The 19,503-nt window shown below is 39.6% G+C and overlaps 1 protein-coding gene across 1 annotated transcript in view; it reads left to right on the forward strand.

Moving 5' to 3' along the window:
- The window catches only part of LOC125388228 (pyroglutamylated RF-amide peptide receptor), a 43,650-nt gene that overhangs the window by 21,281 nt on the left and 2,866 nt on the right, over positions 1 to 19,503 (forward strand). Inside the window, exons 2-4 of the mRNA XM_048416214.3 lie at positions 11,408 to 11,566; positions 15,639 to 15,700; positions 18,953 to 19,188. Coding sequence (XP_048272171.3) covers positions 11,408 to 11,566; positions 15,639 to 15,700; positions 18,953 to 19,188 — 457 coding nt within the window. The remainder of the gene's footprint in view (positions 1 to 11,407; positions 11,567 to 15,638; positions 15,701 to 18,952; positions 19,189 to 19,503) is intronic.

The raw sequence follows: 19,503 nt of genomic DNA on the forward strand, positions 1-19,503 counted from the left end.
AAAAATCTTCTTTTAAGCCATACTCTGGAGTGTTCATATCGTCAGTTTACACAGGGGAGTATTTTAAGAATCTCACATATTAAATGTTAGCCTTCCTGTCTTTTCATTATACTCAATGGAATCATTCTCTAGAGAATGTGACATTTTAAGGGACCAGAGCACATTTTCACAGACTATTGCATTTTTTTCAGAGGCAGGTTACTAAGGTGACCAGCCAGTGCCTGCTTTAAGAAGATAGTGACTTTGCAAATCAGAAGCAATCTCCTCTAGAAAGATTTTGAAGGGCAAGAGAAGGGGCTTAACAGTGGTGAATGTGTACACAAAGGAAGGATCATATGACAAGGACAAAGGTTCTACATAAAGGAATATTCTTTGAACATAGATGGATGTGATCGACAGGAATGCCACAAAACATGTATAAGAAAGAAGTCTTCAGATTTAAAAGGAGCAGCAGAAGGAAAAAACAATCAAGCTAAAAAGCAAACCAAATTAAATAGAAAAATATGGTTCATCATGCCCTTGTTTCATAATTCTAATACGAAAGAACTTGATGCAGGCCTTCTAGTAATAAACCAAATATTTATGAAGAGGCAAACAACAGAGTGGCAGTGTTTACACATTAGCACTGGGAGTGCACAGCAAACCGCAGCAAAGCCAGGTCCTCTACATTCTTTTCTGAAAGAGAGGCAATATTAAGTGTGCCATTATAACAGATATCTTCAAACACCTTATTTTGTTCAGTTTTCATAACTTGCTTGGAAAAGACTTGTTAAAAACAAGAATAAGATATAAGAAACACATTCACTGCTGGTAGGATTGAAAACTGGTGCAGCCACTCTGGAAATCAGTGTGGAGAATCCTCCAGCAGCTAGAAATAAATCTACCACAAGACAGAAGCATACAGGGCAGTCAGCAGGTTGTTAAGGGCAACAACACAATGCTTCAGCTATTTCTCCAGGTCATCCTGTTTCAGGTCTCAAGTGAAGTCATGGTTAGCAAATAAACAGCACAAGCAGGGGTCTCAGTCAGTCACTAAATATATCAACAAGCCAGTGTCTAATAACTGATCTTTTCTACATTATTCTACTTCACCAGCTATACCAATTCTTGGCATATGTCCAAAGGACTTGACATCCTATTCCAGATATATGCTCAGTCATGTTCATTGCTGCTCTATTCACAATAGCCAGGAAGTCAGAAGAACCTCATTTCCTTCAACAGCAGATGGAAGGATATGATTGGATTTAAGGCCCAAAAGATAATATGGAACCTATGTCTGAGACTGCTCATGTGCCTTTGACTACATAGACCATGGACCTAGGGAAAAACCAAACTCTACTGTTCTATTATACTAACCTAGCAATGAAATGACTCCTAACACCATTCTGCTAGATCTATGGATTACTGCTTTGCTCTGTCACTAGCGGAGTTTTCTTCTGTAGGATGTGGGAACTAATACAGAGATTACAACAAGACTGTATGCAGAATGAGAGACCTTGAGACATTCAGTCCTAAGTGGGCTGTCTTCATCAGCTCCCTCCTCTCAGGACTCAGGGCAGAGAGGGAGCACAGAGACTGAAAGGAGCCAGTAGGGATGGAGACAACAAGGAAACAGTGCCTCTCAGACATAACAAGATTGGCACATCTATGAATTCACAGAGACTCTGGAAATATGTATGTGGCCTGTCTTAACTTGGATTTCTACTGTTGCAATGAACCACTATGACTAAAAATAACTAAGAGATAAAGGGTTTATTTGTCTTATACTTCTATAGCACTTTACATCATCAAAGAAAATCCAGACAGGAACCCAAGCAGGACAGGAACACAGAGGCAGAAACTGATGCAGAAGCCATGGAGGAAGACTACATTGCTACTCATGACTTGCTCAGTCTTCTTTCTTATAGAACTGAGGATCATCAGCCTCAGGATGGTACCCCCCCCACAATGGGTTGAGCCCTCCTCCATCAATTACTAATTAAGAAAATGTCTTACAGGCCTGCTCATAACCAGATCTTATGGAGGTATTTTCTTAATTGAGGTTCTCACCTCTCAGATGACTTTAGCTTGTGTCAAGTTGACATAAAATTAACCAGTATAGGGTCCCAGTGCTGAGAGGGGAAGTAGACACATCCCTAGCTCAGAAACTATCTCCTATTGATCACCCTCACAAAGTGTTGTAAAAGGAATGGCGGACCACTTCCTGCCACCTGGCTCCTGGCTAGCTTTACACCCGAAATAATTACACACAAATTGTATTCATTTAAACACTGCTTGGCCCATTATATCTAGCCTCTTCCTGGCTAACTCTCACATCTTAATTGACCCATTTCTAATAATCTGTATATCACCATGTGACTGTGGCTTACCAGGATGAGTCTAACCTACGTCCGTCTCAGAAAGGAGAGCCATGGACTCTGCTTCTTTCTCCCAGCATTCTATTCAGTCTACTCCACCTATCTAAATTCTGCCCTATCAAAAAGCCAAGGCAGTTTCTTTATTTAACCAATGAAAGTAACACATAGAAAGAATACCCTCCTACATAAAAAAAGGAAAACTCGTTTTCTCCAATGAAGTTTCATGGGAAAGATAAACCATAATTAAGGGTATTGTGTGACATTTACTCTTTTGGGTTTTTTTTTTGGGGAGGGTCTGCCATTCAACTTCCAAATAAATCACACATGAAGGTTTATTTTTAGTTATAAATGCTTGTCCATAGCTTGGCTTGTTTCTAACTAAGTTTTCTTATTTTAAATTATTCCCACTATCTTTTGCCTACGGGCCTTTATCTTTCTTACTTCTGTATGTCTCATTTTCCTTCTTCCTCCATAACTTGGTGGGTGCCTGTGTGGCTGGGTGGCTGGTCCCTAACATCCTTGTTTTCTGACTCTTCTTTATCTTCATTCTCCATTCTCTTGGTTCTCCTATTTATCCTCTCTGCCTGCTAACCACACCTATCCTTGCTCCTGCCTCGCTATTGGCCATTCGTCTCTTTATTAAGACCATCAGGCGTTTCAGACATGCACAGTAACGCAGCTTCACAAAGTTCAACAAATGCAGCATAAACTACACTCACACACCTGAAAATATTCCCCAACATAAGGGCATGCCTCAAGGCCAGCAATAGATGACAGACACAAAACAAACTGGATGGCTTGTTTTGAAATGATTTGTCTCACAATGCTTTGAGATTTTCTTCTTTACCTCTACTTGACTTTTGCATGTCTATTATGGTTTCCAATTTTCTGTTTTTTTAATGGTGTGTGTTTATGTTTCTTAAGATTTTTCTTTGTTTTTTTTAATTGTTTCTGTTTGATTTGTGTTATTATTTGTCTGGTTTTTTTTTTTAAAATTCACCTTTTTGTTTTCTAAAAAGAGAGGAAGAGGGCATGGAGTTTGATGGGTGTTGAGGTGAGGAGGATCAGGGAGGAGATAAGAAAGGGGAAACCATGATCAGAATATATATATTATTTTAAAATCTTATTTTCATTTAAAATAAGGATACTATTCAGCCCTAAAGAAAAATTATACAACAAAATCTGTATACAATGGACGAAACTAGAAATGATTGTATTTAGTGAGAGAACTCAGACACAGAAGGACAAATGTCTCGTATTCACTCCAATCTGAGGTTCCTAGCTACAAATCTACAGATTTGAGTACATAATTGGAATAACTGCAGAAACAAGGAAAGTGAGAAAGGACCACTGTGCATTTCGGAAGTAAGGAGAGAGAGAGAGAGAGAGAGAGAGAGAGAGAGAGAGAGAGAGAGAAAGTGAGAGAGAGAATGGTGCAATTGAGTGAGCTGACTGGTGGAAAAAAGAGAAGGCTCCAATTAGGGAGGGGGATAAACACAGAAGAAGGATAGAAGAGGGTAAAAAAAACAATAAGTCTATCTGAAAAACTCACAAGGAAACATACTATTAACTAGCTACAAAAAATCTATAATTCACACAATTTTGTCTATAAATATATACATAAGCATTTTAAATGAAAAATTACCATTTGGGCTGACAGTACTCCCTCTTATAGCTAATGTCCTGCTCTGGGAGCACATTCCACTCCTTCAGCTAATAGCATTTAAGATACCAGTCCACTTGGGCTTGGTCTCTTATACTGTAAGTGCAGCTGTAAAGCCTGCGCTCCCGCTCTTGCTTCTAGCTCTCACTTCTGGCTGCTAGACTCTATTCCTGTTCATGCAGAGGACTGTTATCTAGGACAGTGATCTTTAAGTTTCCCTTAAATAAATAACCCTTTATTATTCATAATTCTGAATTGGTGTGGGATTGTTTGGTAACTTCTGCCACCAAAGTCTCTCTAAAAAAATCCCCAATCCAGGTATGAGAGGCTTGCTGTTGGGTTATCAGTCATAGTTGTCCTAGAGATTCCTAAATTACATGGTGCTGCTATTGCCCTTAGGTGCTCGCCATAGGTGAAAGGTAAGTTCCAATGGTAAGGACTCCATGCTCTCCCAGAGGTCCCTGAGCTGAAATTGAGTTCAAAGCCTCCTCCTTGAGGACTATCTGTAATGGTATCAGAAGGTATCATGCAAAGCTTCCAAGAGAGGAAAGAAGTCAATAGATGTATATAGCTATATCAACTATGAACAGTATCAGTGACCTGCATGGTACAGTAATCCTACAGGTGCAATAGTGGTACATATACCTTGGTAGTAACCAATAGTTCTCTAATTGCGCTTAAGACAAGCACAAGAGGAAAACCTTGCCTGGTACTGAAAACCTATCTAATGAATCAGAGCTAGGAAAATCATGATTATTGAAGGAGAATCAACAACCACGAATTTATTAAAGCAGCATAACTCAAAACAATCTATAAGCATTTGTCTTTATACCCATAGGCAGACGTAGTCTTCACTTTTCATCCAGGAAATTTCTCTTTGCAAAGCAGGGGGACTACTACAGAAAACCCCAACCAATCAACATGTGAAGTTGTGGAGCCCAGTCTCAAGGGATACATCTAGGAAAAACTCCCACCTCTTAGGCTCAGGGGACATTGTGGAAGAGGTGGTGAAAAGATTGTAAGAGTCAGAGGTTCAGATAGTTTCTGTGATATTGTCTACCCTGGAAATAACAGAATAAAATCTCAGCAACATGATCACTCAAGTGAGAACTGACTAGTGCACCAATGAGCATGCTATGTGGATAGGGAGAAGCCCACAGGCATCAACCCCCAAAAAGAACTATAGGTGTTAGGGTCCACGGATCATCCCACAAATCAAAGGCCATCGCTCAGATATGCAATCAGCAAGAGTGCTGTTTATTTCAGCATGCTGTTGTCGGCCTGCTAGACAACAACATGGCTGTGACCCTGAGTGAAGCTTGCAGGCTGCTTTTAGAGGCATCCAGAAGGGAATTAAATCATCTGATCCTGATTGGCTGGGACTCCTCTTTACGCTTTAGCCAGGTGTAGAAACTGAAACTGAAACTAATGGGGGAGGTCAGGCCTAGAGGAGGCTGGAGCCAGGGCAATTCTAGCCATAGTGCTACTGTGGGCCCTCACAGGCACCTGAGGAAAGCTGGGAGCAGGAGAGGTCGCTCTCTCTAAGTAAAAACACGCCAGTTGGTTGTCCTGTGAATGGTCAGGCCTGAAAACATACATATAAGTAACACTGTACAGACTCAACAGGTTATACCTGGGAATATGTATGCTGATACAAATACAAATATGCCTACAATAACAATTGATGAAGAGAAAGGCTATGGTTGGAGCAGGGAGGAGTGTATGGGAGGGTTTTGAAGGAGGAAAGAGAAGGGAGAAATGTTGTATCTAAAATACCATCTCAAAAACAAATCATGAAATAAACAAAAGAACGCACAGTGATGCATCCGCCGTGGAAAAGATGCTGCAGCTTTTCTTAAAACCAAACACACAAATCACTAACAGTTGGAAGTAGAACTGGGATATCAACCTTACGTAAGTGAAAACTTGTATTCACACCGACATCTGTATGTCAATTTCAAAATTGATTTACTTGTATGAGAAACTGGAGTATTCCCTGATCTCCTTTAGTGACTAGTGCAGCATAAACTGGCACAGATGCTCTCTGGGATGCTGCTCGGTAATGCAAAGGAGCAATCTATTGAAACGACTTCTGTGAGTCTAGGGGATTTCCTGAATGTCATCGTTATTAGTGACTCCACTTATGGGATATTTTTATAAGAGCTTTCCATATGTGTTTTTATAACTGCATGTGAATACTAGTCTCATTTTAAGTAATATGGAGAAAATGAAAAATAAACCTAAGACTGTCACAGTAATGGTCTCATAGCAAGCAATTACTGTACTATAGTCATCATGATACAAATGCAGCCATCCTCAGTGGCTGCGTGCAGGTGAGTTGAGCTCCTCTGCACACACAGGTGAGACAGGGTTTGAGCCATGAGTGGGGCGTCACATCTGGAACTCTGCTCCACACTCCTCCTCTGCTTGCCCAGTGTGTGTCTTACTTCTCTTTCCTACAATGTCCTATTTCATCTTGCTGTCTTCTCACTCAGCATATGTGTCTCCCCAGTGACAGCAGGGCAGCTTCTGCTTCCTTCTACGAACTTGGTAAACATCCCAACTTCTGTAAACTCATTTTCACTTGCTCATTTTCTGTGGTAGCCTGTTATTTCTCTTTGGGGTTCTCGGACACTACAAGATTTTTTCTCTGCAGAAGTCCAGGCCCTCGGGCCTCCTCTCATGCCTTCTGCTTTGTCCTTCATAAACATTTTCCTTCCTGAGACAAAGCCTTTCTTCTCCTCCTCCTACATCATCAGAGTATTAGCAAAAGTTAACAAGTCACAAGATAATTATCTCAAGAAAGTTGAGGTCTAGAAGAGGCAGGCAGCCTATATTTTTAAACTTATTTAGTAGTAAGATTGTCTTTGCTGTGACTCATTTAAAATACTTCTGTACTTGTGAGTCAAGACCCCTTGGGGTTTACACATCTGATATTTACATTGTGATTCATAATAGTAGCATAATTACAGCTATGAATTATCAATGAAATAAATTTATGGTAGGGGTTGTCACAACATAGGGAACTGTATTATAAGGTCACAGAATTAGGAAAAGAACCCCGGGTTTAAATTGTCCTGATCTCCCAATGTCTGCTGTGCAGCTCACCTCGGGGTTCTATAGCGTTCTCTTTAAACCCGCAGCTCCCGCACACAATGAAGTCAGGTCCAGTTAGAGCTCCGCCAGGTGAGGCAGTACTAGAGCTTGGGGCTCCTCTCCTTCTCTGCCTTGGTCTTCAGCTCTCTTCCTTCTGGGCGGCAGCAACGACGGTCCTGCAGAACACCACACATCTTGGGGAAGTATCTGAAAACCATCAGAAGGAGCCAGGGCGAAACCCTGTCCCAGAAAGACAAAACAAATGAAAAACTGGGTTTACAAATTTAGTGATTTATTCATGTGTCACATTTGAAACCAGATTGTTAGGTGTCCAAATACAGGAAAATTTAAAACATTGCTAGTAAAATTGACATCTAACCTATAATCTGGAACAAGAAAGGGCCTCAACTTGGAACAGAGTTGGAATTTGGGAACCTGTAACAGGGAGTAGAAGTGAATAGGGTTAATTCTAAGGTTCAGAGTTCCAAAAAGAATGAGGAAAGGATTAATATCTGGAGTTACCTCTGCAGATCTTTATTTCCTTAATTATCAGAGAGGAGTGAATTAATAAAAGTTTCTACTTGGTGGCCCGAATTTATTTCAATTTGATTTCAGCTTCCTCAGAAGTCAATAATACAAAAAGTCTAGTTTAAAAGGTTAACATAAACTAATAGCAGATGGGGGTGACCAGGACCGAGATGCAAGAAAGTCTCTCAGTTTCTACCCTGACTGTCACTAACTTGAGTTCACTGGTTTAAAGAGCTGAAATGTCTGAAAAGTGTATCAAATGAGGAACATTTGAACCAATTAGAAAAGTTGGGAATTACAAAAATATGTGAGGAGACAAATATATGATTTAAGAAAAGATTCTTGTGAGTTTTTTCCCCCAAGACTCTGAAAGCAAAACTAGAAGTGATCAGAACAACAACAACAACAAAAAATAAATTCTTCAATCAGAACTTCCCACATTGAATTCTGGGGTGCCTTTGCACACTGAGAGTTCCTTGTAAGTCATTGTCCTCAGCTGTAATGCTTATTGAGCTGTTATAAATATTAGGAATAATCAGCAGGTGAAATGAACAAATATCCTGCTATTAGGAGTAGAGATTTTTTAGTGAATAATAAAACAAGAAAATAAAAATATATGTGTCATCCATCTATTCATATGCATTTATAGAACATTAACAGATTTGTGACAAAAGACTTTTAAAAGAATGAGAAGAGCTATCACAGCAAAGGAATAGAATTCTTTTTAAAAAAATCCATTGTTACCATGACAACATATGTACATGATTTCAATAGCAGCACAATTATTAGGGAGACAATGCACTGCTCCTGGTTGGATTTCATTCCTGGTACTGCAAATCTGACCAAGAATCCATGGATGGGACGTTCACAGTGGTCATCCTACTACTGTTATTCTGCTAAATGGATACAGTATCAAACTGTTCTCTGAATTCATATCTTGACCCACAGATTAGTCCAGTTCTGAAATTTCATCAGAGTAGTTTCTTTGTACATTGAATGGTGGTTAACAAAGAAACTCACAGCTGGTCAAAGGACATATGACTACCAAAGGATCACTCACCCACATACACACATGGGACATCTATACCACACCCTTCACCCTGAAGGCGTGGGAACTGTTGAAAAAAGAGGGGGGGAGATGGTAAGAGCCAGAGTTTGGAGAGAACTGGGCAGACATCATGACTTTTGGACACAGCAGAACCTCTTCACTCTTGAATTCACATCAACTGTGATTACCTACCCAAGATCTGTGCAATATCAAGCCAGTCAACATTCTGGCATGGAGAGAGACTGGGGAGCTATGGACTATTGTTGGCTTCTGAGGAAAAGAGAACCAGTTTTTTTTTTTTTTAACAGATCAAGCCCCTGGTAAGTCAACCATACTCCAGTTGAAGTTCACATACCCAGGAGTATGGGGCAGCAAAAATTGGTTCCAGTGGGTTCCTTTTTTAAAGAGGACATGGAGTTAGGGGGTGTAGGAAAGTGCAGTGAATCTGAAAGAGACATGTCTATGGTCAAAGTCCAGTCTAAAGTATTCTCAACAAGTTGTAAAATTTAAAAAAAGTACTGCATTGAAATGCCATGCAAAAGGCCTCAGGTGGATGTGTGCAAGGAAGGAGAATACCACAGAGGTGTTTTGCACAGCTTGGCAGTGTGTTTGTTAAAGGGAATGAGAAGAACTTGTAAGAAACTTTCAAGGAATTATGAAAATGTGTTTAAAATAATGTTGTTAAAGTGGGCTGGGCTCATTGTGAGGTAACTACAGGAATCCAACATTATCTAGAGAAGCAGAATTGGTATGATATAAATTTGGATTACAGAACTTCTCATATATTTTCCCCAAGTTTATGGTTCTCTGATAACAAGGAATAATTAATAGGGAAGGGGTGATCATGGTTCTCTAGAGTAACAGATCTTATAGGATGAATAGTTCTCTATATAGAAAGGGGATTTATTAGAATGACTAACTGGTTGCAGTTCAACTAACCCAGCAATAGCTGGTTGTGAACAGAAAGTCCAAGAATCTAATAGTTGCTCAATCCACGAGGCTGATGTCTCAGCTGGTCTTCAGTATACACTGGAGGAATTAGATTCAACTGCCAGGGAAGGAATGAACTTGCCAGCAGGTGAGAGCAAGCAGGCAAATAGCAAAAGCTTCCTTTTTCTGTGTCCTTATATAGACTTCTAGAAAAAGGTGTAGTCCACATTAGATCTGGTTTAAAAATGTGTCTTTTCCCAGCTCAAAAGCTATTGATTAGAAGTAGATCTTGTTAAGCAAAGGTTTCTCATTTGATTTCATATACAGTTAAGCTGACAACCAAGAGCAGCCATCACAGATGCCAAGAGCAACACAGGCATGACAGAACAGGGTTTATGATTTGATTGGCAGAAGGCAAGAAGCAGCAGATTAGCATCTAACTGTTAGATTCTAACATGTTTAGCAACATATTCAAATATTTAAAATTATCACACAAATGAAATGTGTTCACAGTGAAGCATATTGTCCAGTCACACTGGAGAAAGCACAGCCAAAATGATGATGATGGAATACTTATATAAAGTACTAGGGAGAGATCCAAGGGAAAATAAAAAGTAAAAGCTGCACTTTGCGACTCTGATTTTCTTGCTACGATTTTACAGAGAAGCTAAAGGGAAGAGAATAGATGACCTAGCATCTAAGACCCTAAGACCATGTCATACTTTGCCCTTTCTGAGCAAGAGTCATGGCGGTGTTATCTTTTGTTTTCTTTTATTTTTGAGTCAGGGTTTTGTTGGAGACCATGCTTCGAGAAATATACCTCTTACCAGGGTAGCGGCATGGGGATTAGAAGAATTAGTAAAGGTGGCAAAGACCCAAGTGAAAATAACAAACAGAAGCGTAGGATAGTATCAGGAGGGAATTCCAGTGACTACTGAAATTCACTGAATTTAATTTTTCTTTTTCCATACTCCTTTATACCCCAATACAAAAGAAGAAGAAGGCAAAAGACTGCTGTAATATGATACAAAGGACAACTAGAACAATTACTTGCTTCAGTACTTGAGACTCCAAGTCATTAATTCCTGAGAAAAATATTCTGTTGCTTGGGCAGTGAACCTATCCTAGATCAAGAATTCTGAAGGCAGCCACTCCCAAGATCAAACCTCTTAATTTAAAAGAAGGAGCAGAAATATGCTTAAATTCTGTGACCTTTGGTCAGGGTGGAGTGGATCTACCTGTATGAGCCATCTTAATGTCCAAAAATCAAGTAATCACACCCTACCTCAGGGTGTGCAACTATAGTTGTCAACAACTTTGAACAAGCTAAAACTCTCAGTCAAGGTAGAAACAGGCTCACATTTTTGGGCCTCCACAGGATTTAACTATACAATCCAGGTGGATTTTGATTTCACTGTGTAACCCAGTCTGGATGTCAAACTCTCTGGATCCTTTTGCCTTTATCTCCTGACTGCTAGGATGGCAGGTATGTTCCACCATCTCTACCTACTCACATGGACTTCTTCCTGCCTGTTGTCAGTATTGAGGTACGGATTTGTTCTCTCATTGTTTTAGCATGCATGCTTGCTTTAGAGCATTAAAATTATTCAGAGAAAGAAAGTATAGGCCCCCAACACATTTCTTAAATTGTTCTGTGTCTGTAACATAGTTATAATTATGAAGCTATGAGTAGAGGCTCAGAGTTAGTTAATGTGCTAATTAAAGAGAGACAGACTGAATATCATACTGTTTTTCACACATATATTTTTTCTTTCCTTGCCATAGGAGCCTTCATTTGCAAGATGGTGCCATTTGTCCAGTGCACTGCCATTGTGACAGAAATCCTCACGATGACCTGCATTGCCATGGAGAGACACCAGGGGCTTGTCCATCCTTTCAAGATGAAGTGGCAGTACACCAATCAGAGGGCATTTACAATGCTGGGTGTGTTTATCACTTTGTGTCACTGTGGCAAAGCATCTGAGCTGAAGAACTCAAACAAATACCTATCTTTGCTCACAGGTTCAGTCCATGATCTCCAAGCTATGTTGTTTCTGTGCCTTTGTGTGCTGAGCCAGAACATGTGATGGAGAACTTGTGCCAGAGTTGGGTGGCTTACCTCATGCCACCCAACATAGACAGGAGGCGGGGGACAGAGAACAATGGTCTAGGTGTAAGGATATAGATAAAAGCTACACTACCATGACCATAAAAGAGAGAAACTTTACCAATAGTCATGAAACAGGAAGAGGCAGATATTCTTGTTATACAAATGTCTACAGTATAGGACTGTACTATTCTAGAAAGTAATCCTGAAATCTTTGCAATACCAAATTTATTTTTAAGCAGTTGGAAATGAGCAGACAAATCAATAGGGAAACGAATTTGTCAGTTACTATGAAACCTATGCCATATCTTCGCTAAAAAGAGATAAAAATATCTCTTTCCAATATAAAAACAACATATAGGTATGGAAAGAGTTTAAAGTAAGAAGTACATGGAGAATTAAGGCTATTTAAAAAAAGGAGAAGTCGGGGTGAATCTCAGTGCCATACTGTTGTAACAGGCATGGCCTCGAGGATGAAAACTTTAAGTTGCTGAAGGAAGACACTGAAGTGGGAAAGTCTCCCTCACTGTGCTCATTAATTGACAGAGTTTTAATATTGTGAAAGTGGCTTTTGTTAGCAAAAGTAGTCCACAAGTTTGATGCAATTTACATCAAAATCCCAATGATATTTTTTCAGAAAGCTAAAAAAAAGCAATGGCAAAATTCACATTCATGAAAGACACTGAATAGTGAATTTCAACACTGAGCAAAAAAAAAGAGTAATGTTACAGGTAACTCAATATCTGAGCTCAAAATTATATTACAGAGACACAGAAAAGTAGCATAGTATATGCAGAAAGACAGGCATGCAGTTGACATGGAGCAGAGAACTCATATGTAACTCACACAGCTACAGTGAATTAAATTTTAATTGCATTTATTTGTTTCATTACTCTTCATTTATTTATTTGTGTGTGTATACATATGTATGCTTGTATGTGCCTGCTACAACAAATGTGTGCAGATCAGAGAATGTTTGCAGTTCTCTCCTTTCACTGTGTGGGTTTGGGGGCTCAAACTCAGGTCATCAGGCTTGACAGTAAGCATTTTTACTTGCTGAACCATCTCACTGACCCCAGTCACCTGTCAAAAACATGTGTTAAAGGCAATCCAGCCTCTTTAACAAATGGTGTTGGGAAAAGTGGTTTCTCCATATAACAAGAGTGAGACTAGATATATATATCTCACATTGCTCAAAAATCAATTAAAATGGATTAAAGAAGTAAGTATAAATGTTAGAACTTAAAAATTGCTGGAGGAAAACACGATAAATCACTTTGACATAATGTAGAATATTCCCAAGAACTGATAAATGTGGTTGCATAAAGTAACAATCACCAGAATCTGCAGAGCAGTCTATAGGATGGGAAAAAATATTTGCCAAGTACACATCAGGTAGGATTAATAGCTAGAACATATTAAGAACTGCAAAATTTAAACACAAAAAGTAATCCAATCAATTAGTGGGCTAAAGAACTCAATAAACAGTTCCCCAAAGAAGCAACACTAATGGTTAATAAACACTTGAAAAAGTATTCACTATCCTTAGCCATGAAGAGAATGCAAATTTAAATTGCTTGAGATTTCATTGCACCCCACTCAGAATGGCCATCTTGAAGAGAAATTGCCTTCTTAAAGCAACAAATGCTGATGAGGATGTGGGTAAAGGAACACATCACTGCTGTGACTGCTGTGGGCAAGGAACTGTAGCCACTAGGGAATTCAGTCCAGAGATTTCTCAAGAAAGCTACCATGATGTAGAGCTACTGTGTGTACCAGCTATGATACTTGGCTATAGTATATGTACCTGAAGGGCTCCAAGTCAACATCCCCAAGTATGCATCCATAATTTTTGCTTTCATTCACAACAAATAGGAAATTGGAATAGTCCAGAAACTCATCAACAAATATAAAGATATGTGGTATATTTACAAGTCATAAAAAATTAGTCATGGCATTTGCTTGAAAATGAATGTAAGATTTAATCATTATATTAATTTTATTCTCCTTTCATGGCCTCCTTTCCAAGCTCTTTCTCTCTCTTTCTGTGCACATTTCTGTCTCTTTGTCTTTCACATACAGACAATTTTCTATTTTCTAGAGTCTACATGGGGAACACATCACTGCTGTGGGGTGCAAAACTGTGACCGGGAAGTTAGTCTGGAACTTTCTCAAGAAAACAAAGTTAACATAAGCCCTGATTTGCCACTCAGCTGTATTCATATATTTGAAGGTCTCCAAGTCAATATGGAAGCAGAAGAGAGGATAATTGGGGGTCTGAGGAACCAGCTGGAATGGGCTTAGAATATGGGGGAGAGCAGTTGGTCACTAGAACTATAACGACAACTAGGCCTAAATAATGTAAGGGCCATAACAAAACCTACTTCCTTGAATGCTACCTTTAAAATTAATATAAAGCTAAATGTTTGGAGGTTCTAAAGAGATTGCTTATCAGATACGGGAACATACTATTCTTTGAGAGGACTTGACTTCCATTCCATCTAAGTCAGATGATTAACAACTGCCTATAACTCCAGCACCAACGAATCTGATACCCTCTTCTGGCCTCCATAGGTGTCTGCACAAATGTGGCATCCACTCACAGAGGCAGACACACACACACATACACACACAAATAAAAATAATAAAAGTAAATCTTTTAAAATCATACATGTCTTTAGACTTGCTGAATAAACGATAGAAGATGTTCTGTAATATGTTCGAAAGTTCTTCGTTTCAGGGCTGGAGAGATGACTCAGTGGTTAAAAGCACTGGCTGTTCTCTTAGAGGAGTGGGGTTTGATTCACAAGACCCTCATGGTGTCTCATAACTGACTTCAGTGCCAGTCCCACAGGATCTTACATGCTTTCCTGGACTCCCTGGCATCAGACATGTATACAATATACAGACATACATGCAGACAAATATCCATACCCATAAATAAATTTATGTCTTTAAGAAGTTCTTCATTGGTCCAACAAACATGGATCAGCTTTTACTAAGGGCTGAGAATTTTTCTTAGATTCTCATTTAAGGAAATGAAAAATGGGTTGTCCCTTGTCCTCCAGCATTTCAGGAGAAGTTGAGAAGACATGAATATGGATAGACACAGAATCACTAAAGAAATAGAGTTCATTTTGAAATGACAGCAAACTTCAAGTTACCTAGGGAAGGAGACTTCTGAGTTATCCCAGAACAAAGTCCACAGTGATGACAGAATGGCCCATGCAAGGTACAAACATGATGTGGAGCAGGGCAGGGGTTTCTGGGGTGTAAGAATGGACATGAACCACAAAATCCTTTCCAGTAGAGTCTAGGTGGGAAGACCTGCTCTGGTTAGGGCAAGAATGAGGATGTTACCAGGCTACTGCTATAGAACTGTCATTTTTACCTTCTAGGCCATTCAGTCATATAAAAGAGTTTTTAACACTGAAAAAAAATGTGGGAAGACAGCTCAGTGGGTAAGAGTATTTGCTGTACAAGCATGAGGGCCCAAAACACATATAAAAAGGCAGGTATGGCCAGACACATCTGTCAGCCCAGCACTGGAGTTGGGGAGGATTACTGGGGTTGCTGGCCAGCCAGTCCAGCTGAAAATGGTGACTCCAGCTTCAGTGAGAGACTTTATCTCAATGCTATAATGTATAATGTGAAAAGTGCTAGATCGTGACATCCAATGTTCTTCTCTGTAGGATCCTCACACACATGGGATCTCTCTCTCTCTCTCTCTCTCTCTCTCTCTCTCTCTCTTTCCAAAGCAGTGGAAGGACAGAGATCCTTTAAGTAGATAATTGCTGTATTCGATGGCAGAGAAGATGGGAGCAAAGGGGACCAGGCATCTTTATGATTAGAGAGGCAAGCATGCTTACTGAGCTATGTTGCAGTTTGATAACTGTCATATTGTTGCAGGTGTGGTGTGGCTCGTGGCCATCATCATAGGATCACCCATGTGGCATGTACAGCGACTTGAGGTAGGTTCAGAGCTGAGATATTTTCTCAACCCTCCTTCTTATATTTATTTTCCTTTCTTGGAGAATGTTATGGTGACTATATATGACCTCATCTGTTTTCCTAAAATCAGATGATGTTTTCAAATTGTCTTCTCTGCTATTTAAGTCTACTGGAAACTGCACCACTAACATTTAAAGTTAAAATTACAAAAAAGCAAGTTCCAAAATGACCTTCTCCCAATTTTCTTAGCTTAATGTGTTTTTTCTAATATCCCATTCTTGTTACATGAGATTTCAATGGCTGTTTTGACATTATTATTATTGTTGTTGCTGTGAGATTCTTCAATAAAGTGTAGGAATTTACAGTAAAAGAACGGGTTAGGATAGTGGTTCCGGACAGCTTAGCCTGTCTCCGGAGGTGTACATTAACATGACTTGTAGTGCAACAATGGGGCATCCATCACACAGCCTGGAATACAATTTATAAAGCAATGTTTTCCTTTGTGTCTTTAAATAGAGACATGCAAATCTGAATCCTTCCTGTGTATACCATATCCTTTACCTAGGATTCCAAATGAGACCTGATATGAAAGTACATTGAAGAAAGTAACTCAAGGATGAAGGGGCTGTCCCAGTATTAGAGGGCTTGTCCAGCATGTACACACACACACACACACACACACACACTAAAAGTGCAAGAATAAATAAAATAAAAAGTGTCCCGACATTCTTTGTGTAACTGATCCACTGAGTGAGCTGGCCTCTGTGAAAGCAGAAAGTGGCTTTATTCCATTGCCGCCTGTGAAGTATGGATGAAGCTTTGAGCAGACCCTGAAACTCTTACAACTAAAATCACTCAGGTAATTAAATTCCTGTGGCTTCTGTCAGTCACAACAAAGGTATCTTCTCTGCTATAAGATGCAAAGGTCAGTGTCACAGTCACACATACTAAAATTGGAGTTATTTAAAATGTTGTCTTTCCCTTAACTTAAAATGCTTTTAGGCTTCTTTCCACCTCTCACGGTGCAATTAAAAAAGGAGTAAGGACTGAGCAAATGTATTGGTACTGACATGGGTGCTGCCCAGGACTGATTCCTCCTGTCTGGGATTTCTGAGAACACCTGTGAAGTTCTGGCTGTGCCTCTATTCTCCAACCCATTACTCATCCCTATAGCCACTATGGCTGCCTCCTTCTGCTGGTGTCACCCCATACCTCCAGCACCATGATATATAAAGGACAAAATCTGGTTCTCAATCCTGGAGCTCATTTCCTGCCCGCAGAAATCAAACAGATTTACCATTTTAATGAAAATGTCTTATCAAGCATTCTAAATATATAAATCATTTCATTTGTAGGGAATTTATCTTTCAGATCTAATAGGCAAAGCCATACTCATTGCTAAACTTAGCTAAACCCTATTTGCTTCTTCAGGAAAAAGTCAGGTTTTAGTTTTGAAATAAATACACCAATGTGCACCACAGGATCATTTTGAAACTCCATTAGAAAGACTGAAATTGAGTGTAAGAACCCGAGCATGTTCCCAAATGATAGACAACATCAAAGCCAGCCTTTCAAAATCTTGTTGCTTTTTTTTTCTGAGCTCTCTCGTGACTGAGTTGACTCATAGTCTTTAGGGATGGAATGGAGGATTCAATATAAAGTGTCCTTATTTCTCCCCAGTGAATAAAAATGTGAATTCGCAGGACCCCCGACCTAATCAGAATACTATATCTCCATAATTCTTGGAGTACCTTGATTAAAAGTTTACTCAGGACAGGGAACAGGGAATTGCAGAATGCTTGCCCAGTGGATTTATGTTTTCTGGATGAGGGTGGCTTTAGTGGCATGAGTCTTTTGAATTGTGCTCAACAGCAAGGTTTGGCATGGATGGGGGACCTGGCCATCTAGAATTGGAGTAGGTTGTGATGGAAGTAGAAATATAGACAGAGCTCAACCCCAGCCACAGTCATGAATAGTGGAAGATTAAAGAAATATCTACCTGGAAATAGTGCAGAAATAAACATATAACAAAATTGACTTTAAATTTGTATCAGTAAACCAAGATCCATACCAATGCAAAGTATTTATTTCAATATCAGTAGTTCATTTGTCTTGCATGTGTGCAAGACTCTGAGTTTGTTCCTTATAGCCATAAAAAAAGTCAGAAGAGAATCTGAAACTGGTTGCCATGAATCTATCTTACGATGTATTTGGGATCCTTTGTTTATCTTTGGCATAGCACGAGCCCATCACAGTTTAGCACTGAGCTTTCAGGGTGTTTTAGTACGTGACTGCTATGGTCACTAACCCTTGTGGGTTCGACCAACATGGAGTCAGAAATAATTTCATTTTCATATCTGTTTCCATTAAGTGTTATCATTCATAGTTGTACTCATCAATAAAATCTGGACCACAACTCAAATGGTCTTAACCTTTGAATTGATGCTGGAGATTGGTGATGAGAATTGCTAGGACTACAAGTATAAATATGTCATCTGGAACTTCACAGTGACTGAGACTTGATAAGGTCACTCCTTTGCATGCCTATCCCAATGATAAGACTTGGCATATACTTTAAATGTTTACTTTGCCTCTGAAAGGACCCTTTTAACATTTGATACTGTCTATCATGACTGCGAACAGCGAATTTAGGGCTTGGAAGGTGAGTCCACTGGACTCAGAACAGCAAATTGTTAAAGAAATACAATCAAAATACCTATAGAGTGACAATAGTTTAAATCCAGCGTCTTGTTCATTTCAGCTTTTGAAAGCTACCAGCTGCCTTTACAATCTGGTGGTTCCAACATGAACCAGGTAATAATGGTTAAAACATGGCCAGGTTCCTTCTGCTTTGAAGAAGATTGATGCTTGTCAAATCTCTTTCATCAGAAGCTGAGAAAGCATATGTAACAGTTGAATTAATATTAAACTGGCTAGCACATGATACACAATATTTTTCCATGTGCACTCTCTCAGCTAACTGAAAACTTGTGGCCAGTGAAACAGAAGTTGAGATGGGGGAAAAAAGTGACCATTTCAGACATAATCCTGCATTCCATTTAAAATCACAAAGTACAAAATCAGAGCCTTAGTAATCAAGGGAAAGTCTATGATTGCAATAAATAACTATAACGGCTGATTCAAATTCGAAAAACTTCATCAGTAACCGTGTGGGAGGTCTCTGAGAGGTCACAGTGGATGACACTTGGCTGCATTCTGCTCTTTGGTTGGCAGTTATTGTATTTTGTAACTGACTTGTTCTTACTGCAAAGGTTAAATATGACTTCCTATATGAAAAAGAGCACATCTGCTGCTTGGAGGAGTGGAGCAGCCCCACGCACCAGAAAATCTACACCACCTTTATCCTTGTCACCCTCTTCCTGCTGCCTCTCTTGCTGCTGCTCATCCTCTATGGTAAAATCGGTTATGAGCTTTGGATCAAGAAAAGAGTTGGGGACGGCTCAGCGCTCCAAACTCTTCACGGAAGAGAAATGTTCAAAATAGCCAGGTCTGTTTGAAAGTATGCACCAGTGTTAAAACTTGTTCTATTAGTGGTGCTTGAAGGGACAGTTTCCTGGGTAATTCAATCTAAGCTTTATTTATAACTCAGTTTGAGAGCATGGGCTCACTTCAAACTGTGATGCTATGGGGTGGTGTCAAGATCCACTGCGCTCCCCCACAGCCAATAATATTAGAAATACGCAGAAAACCTTGCTTTAGAGGACCCCGAATTCCACACAAGTACAAGGGCATATATCTGCATCTACCCTTAGTTCTTCCCATTTGAGAAGAATGTTCAGCTACTGAAATGGCATGACAATCC

This window comes from Myodes glareolus, chromosome 6 (assembly GCF_982192425.1).
Source record: "Myodes glareolus chromosome 6, mMyoGla1.1, whole genome shotgun sequence".
NCBI classification, from domain to species: Eukaryota; Metazoa; Chordata; class Mammalia; order Rodentia; family Cricetidae; genus Myodes; species Myodes glareolus.